Source organism: Delphinus delphis, chromosome 5 (genome assembly GCF_949987515.2).
Source record: "Delphinus delphis chromosome 5, mDelDel1.2, whole genome shotgun sequence".
Classification (NCBI taxonomy): Eukaryota; Metazoa; Chordata; class Mammalia; order Artiodactyla; family Delphinidae; genus Delphinus; species Delphinus delphis.
In genome coordinates, this window is record NC_082687.1 from 102,601,501 (window position 1) to 102,620,446 (window position 18,946).

Genomic DNA, 18,946 nt, shown 5'->3' on the forward strand with positions numbered 1-18,946 from the left:
GCAGGTCTCCTGGGCCAGTGGAGAAGGGATAAACGTCCACAGAATGGGGAAGAATGGCTGAGTGTTCACTGTGTCCACCCATTCACTCATTCATTCATTCAGTTGTCCATTTGCCAGTGCTTTGAGGGCCTACTGTGTGCAGGCCTTGGCTCCACTGGGGATACTGACCACACCCATACCTGTGACATTTGACCCAGTGGACCCCTCCGTGGACTCTCCTCCTTGGGTTCTCTTATGGACTGAATGTTTATGTCCCCCTGAATTCACACCCCAGGGTGATGGTATCTGGAGGTGGGCCTTTGGGAGATACTTAGGTTTAGATGAGGTCACGAGGGTGGGGCCCCATGATGGGATTAGTGTCCTTGTAAGAAAAAGAAGAGAGAAGAGAGCTCTCCCTCTCCATCATGTGAGGACACAGCAAGAAGGCAGCTGTCTCTGAACCAGGAAGAGGGGCGTTACCAGAACTGAATCTGCTGGCACCTTGTTCTTGGACGTCCAGCCTCCAGACCGTGAAACATAAATGCCTGTTTGTTTCAGCCCCTCAGTCTATGGTATTGGTTACACCAGCCCGAGCTGACTGAGACCAGTTTCGTGATATTCTCGGGTTCTCTCCCCTGTTTCCAAGCAGTGTCCCCTCCTGTGTCCCGTGTTGCCTGCCTTTAGCTGCAGGTGTCCCCAGGCTTCTGTCCTCAGCCCCTATTCTTGACTGGTGTGCCCCACCTGGACCAGTTCATCCACCCCTCCCACGCCGGCTGCTGAGTCCAGAGCCAGCACCCCCTCCTTACAACTCTCTGGGTCCTCCTGCTGTCTCTTTTTCACCACGGGCCCCTCAAGCTCACAGGCCCTGAGCCAAACTCTCCATCTTTCCCTACAAATTGTCCTTGTTTCTCCTTTGGTCCTTGCCTCTGCTGGGGCCTTCACCCTCCATATCTAATCAGTCACCTGTGCTGGGGATCCCGAATCTTCAGAGTCCACTCCTCGCTTCCTCTGTGGCCACTTTCAGCGTTCTTGCTGATCTGTGTCCTTTTCTCTCCTCCTGTCCTGGCTCTGGTTCAGACTCTCTGACCCCCTTGTCTGGATTCTACATGTCTCCTGACCTCTCTTCCCTGGATCCACACTGTGGTGGGCATGGGTGATGATTGAATACAGAGTTTTCCCTCTATAACCCAGGGTCCCTCATGTCCCCTAGTCCTGTGCTTTTCCAATAACATCAATAGCATCATCATTATTGTCTGAGTCTGCTTGGGCCACCATAACAAAGTACCATAGACCGAGGGGCTTAAACAGTGGTAATTTATTTCCTCACAGTCCTGGAGGCTAAAAGTCTGAGATCAAGGATTCAGCAGGGTTGGTTCCTACTGAGGCCTCTCTCCTTGGCTTGTAGACGGCCGCCCTCTCCCTGTGTCCTCACATGGTCATCCTTCTGTGCATGTCTGTGTCCTAATTTCTTCTTCTTATAAGGACACCAGTCATATTGGATTAAGGCCCACTCTAGTGACCTCATTTTACCTTAATCACCTCTTTCAACTCCATTTCTCCAAATAAGTCCCATCTAAGGTTCTGGGGACTTTAGCATGTGAATTCTGGGGGACACAGTTCAGCCCGTAACCATCATCATCAATCATGTCACCACTGTCATCATCCCCGTCACTCCTCCCCACCACACACATTCATTGATCACCTGGTATGTGTTGGGCTCTGGTGTAAACCTTTCCACGTGTGATCTCATTTAATTTTCACAGGAATGGGGAGGAGAGAGGTGAGGTAAACCCCCACTTTTTCTCCTCAAGGAGGTGTTCCCTCATGCCCTGCTTCTGCCAAAATGTCATCATCCCTCCAGTTTGTGGGCCAGGGGAGCTGCTACGTAGCCCATCCACTTAGAAATCACAGCCTTCTTTGAATGATAGAATCTGGCTCTCTCACAGAGAAAAAGTCCTGAAATCTTTGAGTTCATCAGATGTCTAAGCAGCAAAGGATTTCACTGTGATTGTCAAGAGCTATATAATCCCAACTCTACTTAAAAGTGGGCTCTGGAGCCTCCTGAAACCATCAGAGGGGGTGGCCAGTCCCCCCTCTGCGTCCACCCAAAGCCTCCGGAGCTTTCCTCCATCCTAGCCTTTGTGGGTGCTGCTAACCCTCTTGACGGGCACACGCTGGATATGGCTGGGACCAAGTTTGGTTTGTTTCTGCCCCAGGGCCTGAAATAGAATCATATTTCTGTGAAGGTCAGGAAGGAAATACAAAATAAACAGATCTTCTAACCCCAAAGGGACACCACAGGCCACGGATATAAAGCATTTCAATGAGGCTTATCTTATTATTCTGGTTTGCGTTAGGCTAGTAAGGGAATTACATTGTGCATGTGTGCCCATGTGTGTGCATGTGTGTGTGTTTTAGGGGCCATCCCTAATCTCTAGCGGTTCATAACAAAAATTCATCATTTATTTGGCCCTGTAGGTGGCAGAATTTTAAGATGGCCCCCATGAGCATCCGGTCTCCCACTCCACTCCTGTGATTATGTCACATTATATTGCAAAAAGGAGATTATCTAGGTGGATCATATCTAATCACAGGAGCCCTCTAAGAACAGAGAGATTTATCAGAGTAGTTACAGAAAGGACAGTAGGAGAGAGATTGGAAGCATGAGAAGCATTTGCTGTACTATTAGGAGCTTCCAGATGCTTAGAAAACTCCCCCTTCACAGCCAGGAAAGAGACAGGCACCACCATCCTACAACCACAAGGAACTGAATCCTGCCAACAACCTCGATAAGGTAGGAAGCTGATTCTTCCCCAGCATTTCCAGTAAGAGCAGCCCGGCCAACACCTTGATTTTGGCTTTGTGAGACCCTAAGCAGAGAACCCACTTGCTTCCACTCAGATTTCTGAACTACAGAGCTGTGGGCTAATCAGTGGGTGTTATTTTAAGCTGCTAAATGTGTGATATTTGTTACACAGCATAGGAAACCAATACAGGTCCCCTCCAGGGACATGGAGATTCCTGGGGCAGGCCTCTGCCCCTAGGCGCTCATGGTCAAATGTGAGAATCCAGAGTTCAGGCTGGAGGACCTTAGCTGAAGGCAAATGTCACTGGGGGGCTGCCGTAGCAGCACTTGATGGTGGGAAAGAGTAGTGGGCAGGCCTGGGACCAGGGCAGGTACTGGGGGAAAGGACACCGAGTTGGCCATCCTACCCCCTAACCCAGGGTGGCTTTTCTGAAGCTGTTGGGTCACGTGGGCATGTTTGGGCTTGGGGCCATCCAGGGCACCCATCCCTGGCTTTCTTTCTTACCTTCCCTGAACCTCTGCTTCCACGCTCCCCATTTGCCTTCATCAAGGAGTCTGATTTCTCTCTCACAGTGAAAATGGCAGCCCCTTACACCAACTTCACAGTGTCTACAGATCTGCCTCCAGGCTGCCTAAGCTCTTCCTCGGACCTCACAGCAGGGCTGTCTCCTGTTCCCGTCCCAGCAAATTGATCGGTGACCTGACCCTGCCCCCCGCCAAAGACTCTGGCCTTGACTTAGGTCGAGGGATGTCCATGGATGTTCAGTTGTTCCAGCACCATTTATTGAAAGGCTGGCCTTCTTCCGTTGAATTGTTTTTGTACTTTTGTCAAAAATCAGGAAATTGGTAGCTTGGTTTCTAGGAAAAACGGTCATGCTCTAAGTCACACAGAGTTTCTCTTTCAATCATTGTGTTGAGAGCTGGCCGGGACAGCACATTTTGTCCAAGGTTGCACAGCTGGAAATAACGAAAGCCTGCCTCTCCCAGAGCTGGTTCCACTCTACCAGAATGAGGAACCAAGTGATGCCATTTTGTTTCTAAAGTATCTTTTTGTTTCTACAGCTAGACAGCTATAAGTATACACACAGGTGCATACAGCCACGAACGTGGATCATTTGGTCATTCATGCATCTGCTTGGTCATCCTTTATTCAGCCTCTCCTCTGGGCCAGGTGTCGTTCTGGGTGTTCTGGGTTGAATAGTGTCCCCCCAAATTCATGTCCACCTGGAACCTCAGAATGTGACCTTACTTGGAAGGAGGGTCTTTGCAGATGTAATTAGTTAAGATGAGGTCATTCTGGATTAGGGCCCTAATCTAATGACTGGTGTCCTTATTAGAAGAGAAGAGACGCAGAGACAGACACAGAGGGGAGACGGCCACGTGATGATAGAGGCAGGGATTGGAGTGATGTGGCCACAGCCAAGGAGCAGTAAGGATGGCTGGCAGCAGCCCCAGAAGCTGGAATAGGCAGGGAAAGATGCTTCCCTAGACAGTCTGGAGGGAGCCTGGCCCTGCTGGCGCCTTGAGTTCAGATTTCTGGCTTCCAGAACTGTGAGAGAATATATTTCTGTGGTTTTAAGCCACCCAGTTTGTGGTTCTTGGTTACGGCAGCCCCAGGAAATGAATATACTGGGAACAGAGGAAGCAGATGTATCTGAGAGAGTCTTTGCTTTGAGGAATTGTTAGTCTGTCTCTCATGTGTTTGATACTTTCATTATCATAGATTCCACCTGTCAAAGAGCATCCAAATTAGCTTCTGTCCCGAGATTATTGCCATATAATATTTTCCTATATGAATTGGGCATATGATTTCCTAAATGCTTATAGATTCAGTGTTTTCGCTGATAAGGGTATAGAGTGAGGAAAAAAAAGGCTTTTGGTCTTTATGAAACACATTTATCAACTAGAATACAAAACAGTTTTTAATGAGGATAGAAGAAGCAGCTCAGTTTAGCAAACACTGTTTTTCTACTCTGTACGTAAGAAGTCTGGACGGAATAACTGGTCCAGCTCTGGCCCCGACCAGCCAGAATGGATGCTGGCCAAGGAGCTGGATCAGAGTCTCCAGCTGAATATCAGCCCCTGATGTGACCATGGATGAAATCTACACCTTAGGGCAGAGGAACCGTGGATGAGCGAGAAAGGCTCTGTGCAAAGATGGCTCCCTCCAGAGCCCTGAGTGCTACTAGCATAGACTTGCGGATGAACTCATAGCCTTCAGCATGGGGAGTGAATATATACACGTGGCTCCCCTGTGCAGCCACTCTTCCTGGGTGGGAAGGTGTCAGTTCCAGTCCCGCGTAGCCTATGAGTCTGTGGCCTCTGAGTAAGTAGGCTACCTGGTGAGGGAGGAGGTTACACACCTAGAAGATGGTTGTCTCCATCAGTCACGGGGAAGGAAGAGACTGGTATTTGTTGAATGCTTCTTGGAAGGCACTGAGCTTTGTGGTTTTGATGTTGTTACATTGAACTCTGATCCACTCAAATTGATTTTGGAGTCTAGTGAACAGAGAGAGGTACTGATTTGATCTGATTTTTGTCCCAAGAACTAACCAGTTTTCCCAGCCCTACTTACCAAATAGCTCTTCTCTTCTCTGCTGGAGTTCAGCCTGAGCTTGTCAACCTGCAAAGCTGTGTTCCTTCCTCTGCTCCATCCTGAATCTCTGGTGGACATTTTTGTAACTCAGTTTCCCAGAAGAATCACACTTCACTCGGGATTATGTCTTTTTTGTTCACCACAGGCATCTTATCACATGCAGTGACCGTTGAATGAGTAAATAAACTATTACTCTTATATCTGGTAGGATAAGACTTTTCTCTTCAAAACTTATTTGGTAGAACATTTTACCCTATTCTCACTTATTCTTAAGAATGATTTTGCCAGTTTTGGGAAACAACCTCAATTATGATTATATAAATGTGAGCATGAATTTGAGAGGAACTGACAGATGTCTTCTTGTGTCCTGAAACCTTTACTGCCTTATCCCATTCATCATCCTGACAACCCCATGAGGTTGGCATCATTGTGCCCATTTCACAGATGACTAGCGTGAGATGCTGAGACGTGGAGGGCCCCCTCCTCCTTGAAGCTATCTCTAACCCCAGTCAGAAGTGAGGCTGCCATCCTTAATGTGCTCAGCACTCTCTTGGACTTCTCCCTTTCATGGCTAGGTATGATGTATGATGTATGTAGGTATTTATTGAGCACTTACTATATGCCAGGCACTGTTCTAGGCTCCAGGGATACAGCAGTGAACAAAACAGGCAAACATCCCAGCCTTCAGGGAGTCGGCATTCAATATGGGGGTGGAGACAACGAGCAGGTTGACAAGAGAGCAACAGATATTTCAGTTTGTGAGAATGACTAGGATGGAAATAGGATGGTGATGAGGTAGGGAGGACTGAGGGGGAGGTCACCCAAGCAGGACGATCAGGGAAGACCTCTCACTTATGCAGGGAAGAGAGACCCAAGGATGGGAAGAAGCTGGCACAGGGGTAAACCAGGAGTCAAGCATTCCAGGCGGGGGAACAGCAGGAGAGTGCCTGGGCATTTGGGCAACAGCTGGGAGGCCTTGGAGGCTGATGGATGCCAAGGGAAAGGAGCATGCATGGGGAGGCTGGGAGGGAGGGGAGGACGGTCCTTCCAGGTCATGGTGAAGAGTATGATTGTATTACCTGTGCAACCGGACACTACTGACGAATGAATCTGAATAGTACTTGAGTTGTAGGCTCTTGGGATGGTGGGCAAAGGAGGGAAGAGAGGACTCTTCTTCTTGGACGTGAGAACACACTCAGACCCTGGGGTCAATAGGTGAATTGGTGCCTTTCTAAGAATTGCAATGGTCCCACCTGCTGTCCAAGATAACCCCTTACTGAAACCCCGAGTCCCTGCGAGGCTGATTCCCGGGGACTTGGTGGCTTGGTAAATAAGGGGAGAGGATCCTCTTGGGCAGTACTTTTCCCAAAAAGCTCTTGCAGAGGCTGGACGTGTCCTTGCCCTGAAGAAATGTCTAGTGATCTTTCTGATGGGTTAACCACCCCCCAACCCCACCCTACTCACTCCTTTCCACTCATATCCCTGTCCTGCTGTTCCAGGAACCCATCCTGCTGTTTCGTGCCACTGGGTGCTTGTTTTCCTTGTAGCTTTCCTTGGAATCATTACTTCTTCTCCTCACCCCCTGGAGAACTCTTATTATTCCTCAAACCCACACTCAGGGTCTCGTGCTTTCAAAACTTTCCCTGACTGTCCCCGAAGGATGGAGTAGATCCCTCTCTATGACCTTGGTCCTAGTCGCTACGGCAATCAGCACCCTGCAGGGCCCAGTGTGTCCCCTGCTAGGCTGCCAGCTCTTTGTGAGCAGAGCCCTGTCACTTTCGAAGCCCCCTTCTCTCATCGGGATCAGCACACCGTAGACACGGAAGATGTGAGGATGGACCTAAATCTAGTAATGAGAATGTCTCGTCCCCGCTTCCACATAGGCACAGGCTGAACCAAGACAGCTACGTTCTTGCTTTGCTTCTCCCTTTCCTGGGCTCCTGGCTGATCACCACTCCGTCTTTTTTTCTTTTTTTAATGACTTTTTTAGAACACTTCAAGGTTCATAGCAAAATTGAGGGGAAGGCACAGAGACTTCCCATATACTCTGGCCACCACCCATGCACAGCCTCCCCCATTATCACCTCCCCTACCACAGTGGTACCTCTGTTACAATCAATGAACCGATGAAACTGACACATCATTATCACCCAAAGTCCATAGTCTACATTAGGGTTCAGTCTTGGTGTTGTGCATTCTGTGGATTTGGACAAATGTATCATGACATGGACCCATCATTATGGTATCATGCAGAGTCTTTTTACGGCCCTAGAAGTCCTCCATGCCCACTTTATCTTTTCAGATAAATTTATTTAGCAGACTGTAACATCATTGCTGGGATTCCACGTCCTTAATTACCATCATGTGGCAGTTCAGTTTGCCTGAGATTACAGCTAAATTTGCTTATTTCCAAATAGCTTAAACCAACAACACCAAACCATAGTTTTATTTTCCCTCGTCAGGACCCTCTAGTACTTTCCCACCATGTTTAGAAAAATCTCCTAAAGCCCTTACCCCAGCCCTGTATGGCCAGCTCCTGACCACCCTTCTGACCTCATCTCTCCTACTTTCTCACCCTCTCGAGTTGCACTCCAGCTATCCTTGCCTGCCTGCTCTTCCTGCAGACCATCAGGCATGTTCCCCTCTGCCTGCCGTTACCATCCCCCAGATATTTGCATGGCCTTTTTCAAGGATCTGCCCAATATTCCTCTCCTTAGAAAGTCCTGCCCTGACCACCCTATTCTACTCCCAACATAGTCGCTGTTTATGCCTGTCCCTGGTGGGGTCGGCAGAATAATGGCCCCCCAGAGATGGCCACATCTCAATCCTAGAACTGCGTATACACTGCATGACACGGCAAAAGGGACTTTGCAGGTGTGACTAAAGTTAAAATCTTGAGATGGGGAGGTCATCCTGGATTATCCTGTGGGCACAATGTAATCACAAGGATCCTTATAAGGGAAAGAGGGAGAAAAGAGGGTCAGAGAAGGAGACGTGACATTGGAAGCAGAGGTTGGAGTGATATGGGGCCATCGGCCAAGCAATGCAGGTGACCTCGAGAACCTGGAAACCTGGAAAAGGCCACAAAATGGATCATTCCCTAGAGCCTCCAGGGGGAACTCAGCCTGCTGACACCTTGATTTTAGTCCGGTGAGAACTGTGTCAGACTTCTGACGTCCAGGGCCATAAGATAATATATTTGTATTATTTACGCCCCTGTGTTTGTGCCTGAATTTGCTAGAGCAGCACTAGGAAACGAATACACGTGGATTTATCGTTTTCTTCGTAGAATTTACCACTTCATACCAATGAGTTATACACTGATGGATTAGTTGCCTCCTTGCACCAGAAGGTCAGCTCCATGGATGGAGAGTCATTTTGTGTTCTGTTCACTGCTGGGTCCCAGTACCTAGAACAGGGCCTGGCACACAGCACACACTTGTCACTTCAACAAGTATATGTATCCACTCAGGAGACCTTTATTTTTTCAACCAATAAATACTTGTTGAATAAGTGACTGATAGAAGCATTTCACGGTGATGCCTGATGCACCTGGGTCGTCCCTCCTTTCTGTATGGAGGTCAGTTGTGTCCTATAAAGACACCACTGTCTTTCCCAGTCCCAGTCCCTGGAGAGCCCAGTCCCTGGAGAGCCCCTTCCTGATCTCCTACCTCACTGCACAGCTCATGTATTCATGCCTGTGTTCGGTTATCTCAACTGAGTACTTCCTCTGTGCTACCTGTCACGTATCTGGGAGTCAAGGATGAACAGGGCTCAGCCCCATTCTCAGTGAGTCACCTGGGTACATGCATTACCTCTATGCTAATGAGAGACAAAACCAAAACCAAATAATCACCAGCGTTATGTGCTGAGTATGGAATCGTCTTATCCCGAGAAAAATTCCACCGGATGAGTGTGACCCCATTGGAGAGATGAGCAAACAGATTGTGAGATGCTAAGTGACCAGGCTGAGGGTCCACAGCTGCAGCAGGGATTTGAGTTGGTACTTTTCAGGGTGGCTTCCGTTTGCAGAATCAACCTTCTGCTCTGTCATAGCCTGTGGCCCTCGCCCCGACTTGGGGAGGTAGGCATCACTACTCCCATTTTACTGATGGGAAAATTGAGGCTGGGGAAGTTAATTTATTTCCTCAGGTTCACAAGGACAAAATGGTGGGGTTAGGTTTAAAGCTACCTGTGCAGAACACCAAGCTCTCCCTTCCACCTCTGCCCCTTACCACCTCCCCATATGATAGGTGTTTTCCCACTGCAGTCCAATGACCAAAACCTCAAATACTTATGGGATCAGGCAGGAAACAGAGATGCATGAACTGGGCAGGCATGGATAGTGGTGACTCAGAGAAGACTATTGTCCTGTTGTCAGGGGGCATCATAGGGCCAGTTATGGCAGATCTTCCAATTTTTGAAATGATGGCAAAAATCAGTATTTTGAGGTGAAATTTCCTATACACGCACGACCAGCCCAAGTGCAGTGGTACAAGGAGTGAACTCCAGGTTTCAGCTTCTTAGGGAAATGGAAAAGGGGACATTTGCTTGCTGTCTTTGCTTGTTGTATTTTTATAGGATATTGATTGGGGTTTACTTTCTATTACAGATTGTTTAAAGAGTAGCCATCTTGAAAATTCACACTTGGCTCTCCGAATAAGCTGCTTCCTGAATATTGCATGTTGAAAGAGTACTGTGAAATTCCTTAGAAATAATTGGCCTGTTGGAAATGAGAAAAGAGCCCAGTAGCTCACAAGGTAGAACAACCAGATTTACCTAGTGTGATAATTACCATCAGTAGTTAATAGGCACTAATACAGTTCTCACTTTATCACCCAAGCAATGTTTGGTCATGATTTAATCAGATTAGTGGTATGTCATAAAGGTGAAAAGTGGGGAAAAGCTACTCAGACAGAATAATAATGATAATCATACCTAATATTGGTAGGCATTACTTCAGACTCAGGATTATTCTAAATACTTTACCTATATTGATTCACTTAATATTCATGACAACCATAGATGGGTATTTTAGTTTACCCATTTTATAAGTGAAGAGACTGAGGCACAGAGAGGTTAAGTGACTTCCCCAAAGTCACCCAGCCAGTGCGTGGTAGAGCCAGAATTCAGATCCAAGCAGTGTGGCCCCTGTGTTTACACCCCAAACAACGTTGTTCTTCTGCCTTTCAGTAAAATCACGATGAGACTGGAAATTCAACAATAAAATAGTTAGCATTTACTAAGCTCTTACTATGTGACTGTCTTTGTGTATCAGAGAGGAATGCTTCTGGCTTCTTGTAGTAGCAAATCTGACCCACAGTGACTTAAACAAGTAAGACTGCTTTGTTCTTTTTTCTAGTATAATAAGAAGTCCAGAGGTAGGTGGTTGCTGGCATAGCTTCAGAGGCTCAACAACAGGTAGTGGCTTCTGTGCCCATAAATCTTGGCCTTTTGCTTGTGTTTGTTGTTTCATAGTCACAAAATGGCTGCTGCAGCTCCAGACATCACATCCTCATTTATGGCAGGAAGAGGTGGGAGGGTTCAAGAGCCAGTCCAGCTGTAACTGTCCCTTTTCATCAGGAAAATATGCTTTCCCAGAAATACCCCCATTAATCTCCTGCTTAGATCTCATTGACTAGACCTATGTCATGAGGTCACTGCCAACTGCATGACTGTCTGTGACAGTGGAGAACAGAATTGTCCAGTGGATAATCAGTATCACCTGGAAACTTGCAACCTGGGAAATGAAAGTTCTCTGGCCCCTCCTCAGAAATGCAGGAGGGGACCCACGATCTGTCTTAGCAAGCCTCCAGGGGATTCTGATGAACTCACTGGATTTGGTCAATTGTGACTCATTGTCTGGGGCCGGCCACACTGCTCCCTGACGGATCTGAGGTTTCCTGATCAAGGATGAAGGGCGAGTTGGGCCTGGCCTGCCCTCCAGGCGGGCGTCACTGTTGTGGAGCCTTTGGGTGAGGTCACTGGCACCCCCTTGGCTTCGCTTCTGGCTGGCAATGTGCTGCCTGTTTCTACTTTAACAGTGTACTTATCACAGTGTCACCCTTGGCAACCCTAGTGTCTGGTGGTCTAAACAAACACTGCTTTTCAAGAATTCACCTTCCCGTCCCCCGGCCAGCTTTGTCAGTGCTTGTGACTTCAGGTGGGACAGCTGATGGTCTAGAAACCTACAGGTGACCAGTTGTCCCAGTTTTCCCAGAACTGTGGGGTTCCAGGGTTGCAGGACCTTTAATGCTAAGACCAGGAAGGTCCCGGGCAAACCATGACCCGATGGTCACCCTAAGAAACCCACTAACCACCCCTCCTACACCCCCCAGCCAACTCCTCTTGCTCTGGGCCAACAGCCCTAGGTGACAGTGCGATTTCTAGGAGCCGTCTTTGGCCTGGGACTCTCATTAACTGAAGTCATTTCAATCTGCTTATCAATCAAGTGTAAACCCTTCCCTTATTCACAGTGTATTCATGGAGGCACTATTATGTAAGTCTCAGTACACCAGGTCAGGGGGATGCAAAATAAATGAAAAACCCAGGCCATACACTCAATCACTTAAATCCAATCTAGTCCAGTAAGCAAATAAACGTTAAATAAGTACCTATTAACCTCGTATGTTGTGTTAGACACCCACCCCCATGAACACACGTTTCTGTAGAGGATGTGTGAGATTATTTACAATATTATAATGCTAATTATTAAAACAGTAATAGCTTTAGGCACTTGCCAAGTTGCTCATTAATTAAAACCCCTTCCAGTTATGAGACAAGACAAAAGCGGAGGCCAGTGGAGAACCAAGCCTTACCCCTAGAAGGGATCTAGGTGGGGTTGAGGAGTGGGACCCAGGAGGGCAGCAGCAATGGGCCCCGTGATTCTGAAGCCCAGAATTAGCCAGGCTCACCCACCTGTTCAGCAACGACTCTGGACCCCGTAGACCTCTCCACACAGTGCCTGGCCCTGAAAAGCTTCTGGCAAGAGGGAGCAGAGGAAAAGCTTGCTCCCTGAAGACAGACAGATTCCAGAGAGAGAGCAGGACAAGCAGAAATACACCAGTGCAGTTCCTTTTCCAGCTCACCACTTGGACAACTCCCACATCATTTGATGGGGCAAGAGGCCACAGATGTTCACTGAAGTATCCCTCCTAGAACCCAGAGAAGGGGGAGGATGGCTCCCCATCCCCAACACAAATAGCTAATGCTTTTTGAAAATGTGTTGTGTGCCAGGCACCATTCTATGCTCTTCTGGAAGGTAGGCACCATTGTTCCCATTTTACAGACGGGGTACGTGACGCACATAGAGGCTCAGTGACTCATCCAACGTTACTGTGGCAGAGGTGGGTTATGGACCGAAGCAGTTTGACTCCAGGCTGGGGTCTCCTGATCCCTGGACCGATGTCTGCAGAAGGTCCTGCTATTGCACTAAGGAGAAAGTGATTTGTTGAAAGTGGGGGAAAGCTTCATGAGTGAAAAGAACATGTGAGCCGTGTGTCAAAGGGCAGGTAGGAGTTTTCCCTGAAATAAAGAGTGTCGGAGGAATGACTTTCCAAGCAGGTGAAATAACAGCACAGGGAGCATGGAGCCTTCAGGGAAGTGGGGATGTTTCTTGCTAGTTGGTGGGGAGGGCAGGTGTCAAATGCCAACAGTGGTGCCTGCCTCCCGGGACCTTGGGGGCTTGGGATAGGATACGTGCATTTCCTAGCTCGTTGCTGGTCACATCACAAGTGCAGTCCCAGCCCACTGCTTTCTCTCTTCCCAGTTTCTTTTCCTGGCAAGTTATGTGCAAAGGAAACCAATCTAGGTCAAGGTTTTGCTAAGTTAACCGTTAACCCTGTCTCTCTATTCTAAGCACGTTAGGTGTTAGATGGCGCACTGGATTCTGACGTTGGTTTGGCAGGGACACAGTTCAACATAATTATCCTCCATGGTGGTGAGTTGAATGCACAAGGAACTAATTGTATTCATTCACCTCCCCCTATCCTTGCCCCCATAATGTAGTAAACTAATCAGTTCACTTCATCTTTTGTAAATAGCATGTCTTTCCTAGTTAGTAGAAACTGGCCGTAATTCAATCTAATTCAGAAATATTTACCGAATACCCATTATGTACCAGAAAGTGTGTCTGGCACCATGAATATGGGGATCTGCTTTCAATCATTCCTTTAGTTGATGAATATTTGTCAAATACGACTGTGTGCCGACGCCATACTAGCTGTAGGGATACAGTAGAAAAACAAACATGGCCTTTGACCTCAGGGAGCTTAGAGTCTAGTGGAGGATCAATGATCTTAATCAAATGCATGTAAAATAACACAGAATAATGTCTTTTGGAGCAAAGTCCCAGGGTGCTGTGAGAGTATATAATAGGGGGAGCAGACTTAGGCTGAAGGGTCAGAGCAGCCTTCTCTGCTTGCAGAAGAATGAAGAGGAAGCAGAGTTAACAAGTGTGGGGCCAAGAAAAGAGCATTAAAGGTGTGGGGAATGGCTGCTCAAAGCACAGAAAGAAAGCTTGCAAGTCTGAAGCTCAGTGGGTGTCTGGAGCATGGTAGGAGGTGAAACAGGAGAAGTAGCAGGGGCACAATGGTGTAGCCTCATGGCCATGGGGAGGAATTTCCTCTTTTCCCTGAAAGCAATGGAAGGGCCATTGGAGGGGTGTAAGCAGAGGACGAGCAAGAAGACCCCCCTCCTGAGAGAGGTGGTTGGAAGACCACTGTGGTTGTCCAAGCGAGAGACGATGTGGGTTAGACCAGAGGGTGGCCGCAGGGTGGATGGATGGGAGAGACAGTGAAGAGGTGAAATGGACCTAACCTAGTGAAGGATTAGCTGTGGGGTTGGGAGAGAGAGGAGTGCACGATGAGTTCCGGGCTTTGAGCTTGTGAGGTCGAATGAATGTTGAACCACTCATCCTAGGCCGTGTTTCTTTTCTTTTCTTTTTTAATTGATGTACAGTTGATCTACAATGTTGTGTTAGTTTCAGGTGTACAGCAAAGTGATTCAGTTGTATATTCAGTTATATATATATATATTCTTTTTCATATTCTTTTCCATTACGATTTATCACAGGATGTTGAATATAATTCCCTGGGCTACACAGTAGGACCTTGTTGTTTATCCATCCTATATATACTAGTTTGCATCTGCTCATCCCAAACTCCCAAACCATCCCTCTCCCCCCCCCCCCGCCTCCCCTTTGGCAACCACCAGCCTGTATATATGTGTGTGTATATATATACCTATGTATGTATATATATATATATATATATATATATGTGTGTGTGTGTGTGTGTGTGTGTATACATATATATGTTCTTTTCCATTATAGGTTATTACAAGATATTGAATATAGTTCCCTGTGCTATACAGTAGGTCCTTGTTGATTATCTGTTTTATATATAGTAGTGTGTATCTGTTAATCCCAAACTCCTAATTTATCCTTCCTGCCTTCCCCTTTCCCCTTTCATAACCATAAGTTTCTTTTCTATGTCTGTGAGTCTGTTTCTGTTTTGTAGATAAGTTCATTTGTATCATTTTGTTAGATTCCACATATAAGTGATATCATATGATAGTTGTCTTTCTTTGTCTGACTTACTTCACTTAGTATGATAATCTCTAAGTTTATCCATGTTGCTGCAAATGGCATTATTTCATTCTTTTTTATGGCTGAGTAGTATGCCATCGTATATATGTAACACTTCTCCTTTATCCATTCATCTGTCGATGGACATTTAGGTTGCTTCCATGTCTTGGCTATTGTGAATAGTGCTGCTGTGAACATTGGGGTGCATGTGTCTTTTTGAATTAGAGTTTTCATGTTTTCTGGATATATGCCCAGGAGTGGGATTGGTGGATCATATGGTAGTTCTATTTTTAGTCTTTTAGGGACCCTCCATACTGTTCTCCATAGTGGCTGCATCAATTTACATTCCCATCAATGGTGGAGGAGAATCCCCTTTTCTCCATACCCTCTCCTAAGTTCCATTTTGGACCCATTGAGTTCAAGGTGGCTCCAAAGCCTTCAGGAGTTCCTGTGTGGTAGGATCAATCGCTACACACAGCCTGGAAAGTCACGGGCCATTAGGTGGTGACTGAAGCCTTTGGAGCCAGTGAGGAGAGGAAGGTTGTAGCATGGAGGCTTGATGGAGTCCAGTAATTAATGGCCAGGAGGACAAAGATGTGTGTGCAAAAGGGTTGATGCATGAAATGGAAAATCAAGAGGGTGCGCTTCCATTGAAGCTATGCAGGTGTTTTGAGAGAGTGGCCAAGTAGAAGGGGCACAGTAAGTTGTCATTGGCTCGAGTGGCATAGCCATACGTTGTTGGCCTGTTGTGCTATGGGGATGGGGTATAAGCCATACTGGAGCAAGGCAGTAGAGATAGCAGGAATGGGGAGCGCCATCAAGAAACGTGATGAAAGGGAGGCACGAGACAGGGCAATACCAGGAGGAAGGTGTGGGATCATCATCCTCATCCTCTTGGCTCGTGATATCAGTGCTTAGACAGACACCCAAGCAGGGAAGGACCATGATGTGGCCATGAAACTTGGGGGTCCAGAGGTTCCATAATGGAGGTGGGATTAACTCCTTGGATACTGAGGCAGGTGAGCTGATGTCTGAGTATGTAAGGTAAGAGTGCTTGATGGACAAGACAGGAACTAGAAGTAGGGAAGGGTCATCCTGGCAAAGGGATTAGCAGGTACAAGAATTTGATAATCCAAGCATCCAGGTTTTTCTCTGTCCTGCCTTCCCTCTGGCCCAAATGATGTCTCTCCTCCTATATACCATATAGGTGTATATGGTTGTGGGTGTCTAGGTATATGGTGAGGTGTTAACTGCCAAATATATGTGCTGGGAGGGGAAATGGAATATGCCGAGAAGTATCCATTCAGTGGTGGAGTGCTGCCATGACAAACAAGATGCAGTAAACCAGGAGCCGTTTGAAATACATGGGTAGGTGTGCAGGGAAGGACATTTAAGAACCAAAACAAGGTTTGCCAAATCTGACTTATTCCTGTTTTTCTCTTTTTTCTTTTACAGTCAACTTTGACCATTTTCAGATCCTACGGGCCATTGGTAAAGGGAGTTTTGGGAAGGTAAGAATGATGGATTTTAACAAATTTCATCAGTAAAATAGGAAAGTTCCGACCACTGGGCTTATGCCTATGTGCCTGTTTGTGTGTTTGTTTCTTTGTTGATTGCTGGGCACTGGGAATTTCCTGTTGGACAGCAAGATTTGAATTTGCTAAATTTGAAATGTGAAAGGAAGTCTGAATAGTTTCCTTTGGATATGCTGTCATTTCATTCTGAAAATTAAATTACAGCAGTCCTGCTTTAGGTGAATTACTAGGGTAATTATTTCAAGATTGCTAATGCTATTTCGTCCTTGAGGATGTAAATAAGGAAAGTGGAAAAAACCCACAAATTTATGTGATGGCCAGCAGTAGCTCTTTCCCGCGATGGAGGTACTTTAAAAAATTACTGTGGAAAGAAGATTTAACATGAGATCTGCCAGCTTAAATTTCTAAGTGTATAATCTATGTATCGTTGTTGCCTATACAGAGAACACTGTAGAGCAGATCTCTAGAGCTGACTCATCTTGCTTGGCTGAAGCTTTATGCCCATTAGTTAGTAATTCCCTGTGTCCCCATCCCTTCAAGCCCTGGCAACCGGCCTTTGGTTCTATGAATTTGAATATTTTAGATACCTCCTGTACATGGAATCATGCAGTATTTATCTTTCTGTAACTGGCTCATTTCACTTGGCATACGGTCCTCAAGATTTACACATGTTGAACAAAAGTGGTGAGAATGGACCTTCTTGTCTTGTTCCTGAGCTAAAGGGAAAAGCATTCAGCTTTACACTGTTGAGTATGATGCTAGTTGTGGGCTTGTCATATATGGCCTTTTATTATGTTGAGGTTTCTTCTGTACTCATTTTGTTGAGAGTTTTTATCATAAGTGGATGTTGAATTTTGTCAAAAGCCTTTTCTGCATCTATTGAGATGATCGTGTGATTTTTATCCTTCATTTTGTTTATGTGGTACATCATGTTGATTGATTTGTGGAGGTTGAATCGTCCTTGCAGCCATGGAATAAATGTCACTTTGAATAGTGTAGATGATCCTTTTAATGTGTTGTTGAATTCAGTTTGCTAATATTTTGTTGAGGATTTTTGCTTCTATGTTCATCAGGTACATTGGCCTGTAATTTCCTTTTTTTGTGGTGCCCTTGTTTGGTTTTGGTATCAGGGTAATGCTGACCTTGTAAAATTAGTTTGGAAGTGTTCCCTCCTCCACAGGAAGAGTTTGAGAAATATAGGTATTAAACATTTGGGTGTTTGGTAGAATTCACCAGTGAAGCTGTCTGACCCTGGATTTTGTTTGTTGAGAGTTTTTAATCTCCTTACTAGTAATTATGTTTATTCATAATTTTCTCTTTCTTCATTATTCAGTCTTGGAAGACTGCATGTTTCTAGGAATTTAAACATTTCTTCTAGGTTGTCCAATTTGTTGGCATATAATGGTTCATAGTAGTGTCTTACGATCCTTTGTATTTCTTTGGTATTAGTTGTAATTTTATCGCTTTCATTTCTGATTTTATGTATTTGAGCCCTCTCTCTTTTTTTCGTAGTGAGTATAGCTAAAGACTTGTCAATTTTGTTTATCTTTTCAAAGAACCAGCTCTTAGTTTCATTGATCTTTTCAGTCTCTATTTCATTAATTTCTATTCTGACTTTTATTGTTTCCTTCCTTCTGGTAACTTTGGGCTTCATTTATTCTTCTTTTCCTAGTTACTTTAGCTTTATCGTTAGGTTGTTTATTTGAGGTTTTTCTTGTTTCTTGAGGTAGGCCTCTATCACTATAAACTTCCCTTTTTGAGCTGCTTTTGCTGCATTCCACAGATTTTGGTATGTTGTGTTTCCATTTTCATTTGTCTCAAGGTATTTTTAAAAATTTCTCCTTTGATTTCTTCCTTGACCCATTGGTTGTTCAGTGGCATGTTGTTTGTCTCCACGTATTCGTGTTTTTCCAGTTTTCTTCTCGTAAATGATTTCTAGTTTCATACCATTGTAGTCAGAAAAGATACTTGACATGATTTTGATCTTCTTATATTTATTGAGACTACTTTGTAGCCTAACATATGATCTATCTTGGATGATGTTACACGTCCACTTGAGAAGAACGTGTATTCTGCTGCCTTTGGATGGAATGTTCAATATGTATGTATTAAGTCCATCTTGTTTAAAGTGTGGTTTAAGGCTGATGTTTCCATGTTGATTTTCTGTCTGGATAATTTTCCATTGTTATAAGTGTTATAAGTTCCCTACCATTATTGTATTGCTGTCAATTTCTCCTTTTAGGTCTGTTAATATTTATTTTATATATTTCGGTGCTCTTATGTTGGGTGCATAAATATTTACAAATGTTATATCTTCTTGCTGGAGATGACTTTATCATTATGTAATGCTCATCTTTGCCTTTTATTAGTCTTTGTTTTAAAGTCTATTTTATCTGATATAAGTATATCTACCCAAGCTCTCTTTTGGTTTCTATTTGCATGAC

At 45.5% G+C, this 18,946-nt stretch overlaps 1 protein-coding gene across 4 annotated transcripts in view; it reads left to right on the forward strand.

Annotated features, from left to right (window-relative positions):
- STK32B (serine/threonine kinase 32B) overlaps positions 1-18,946 on the forward strand; it is a 342,630-nt gene that overhangs the window by 73,532 nt on the left and 250,152 nt on the right. For all 4 annotated transcript variants that reach the window (XM_060011802.1, XM_060011803.1, XM_060011804.1 and 1 more), the window contains exon 2: positions 16,423-16,478. In XM_060011802.1, coding sequence (XP_059867785.1) covers positions 16,423-16,478 — 56 coding nt within the window. The remainder of the gene's footprint in view (positions 1-16,422; positions 16,479-18,946) is intronic.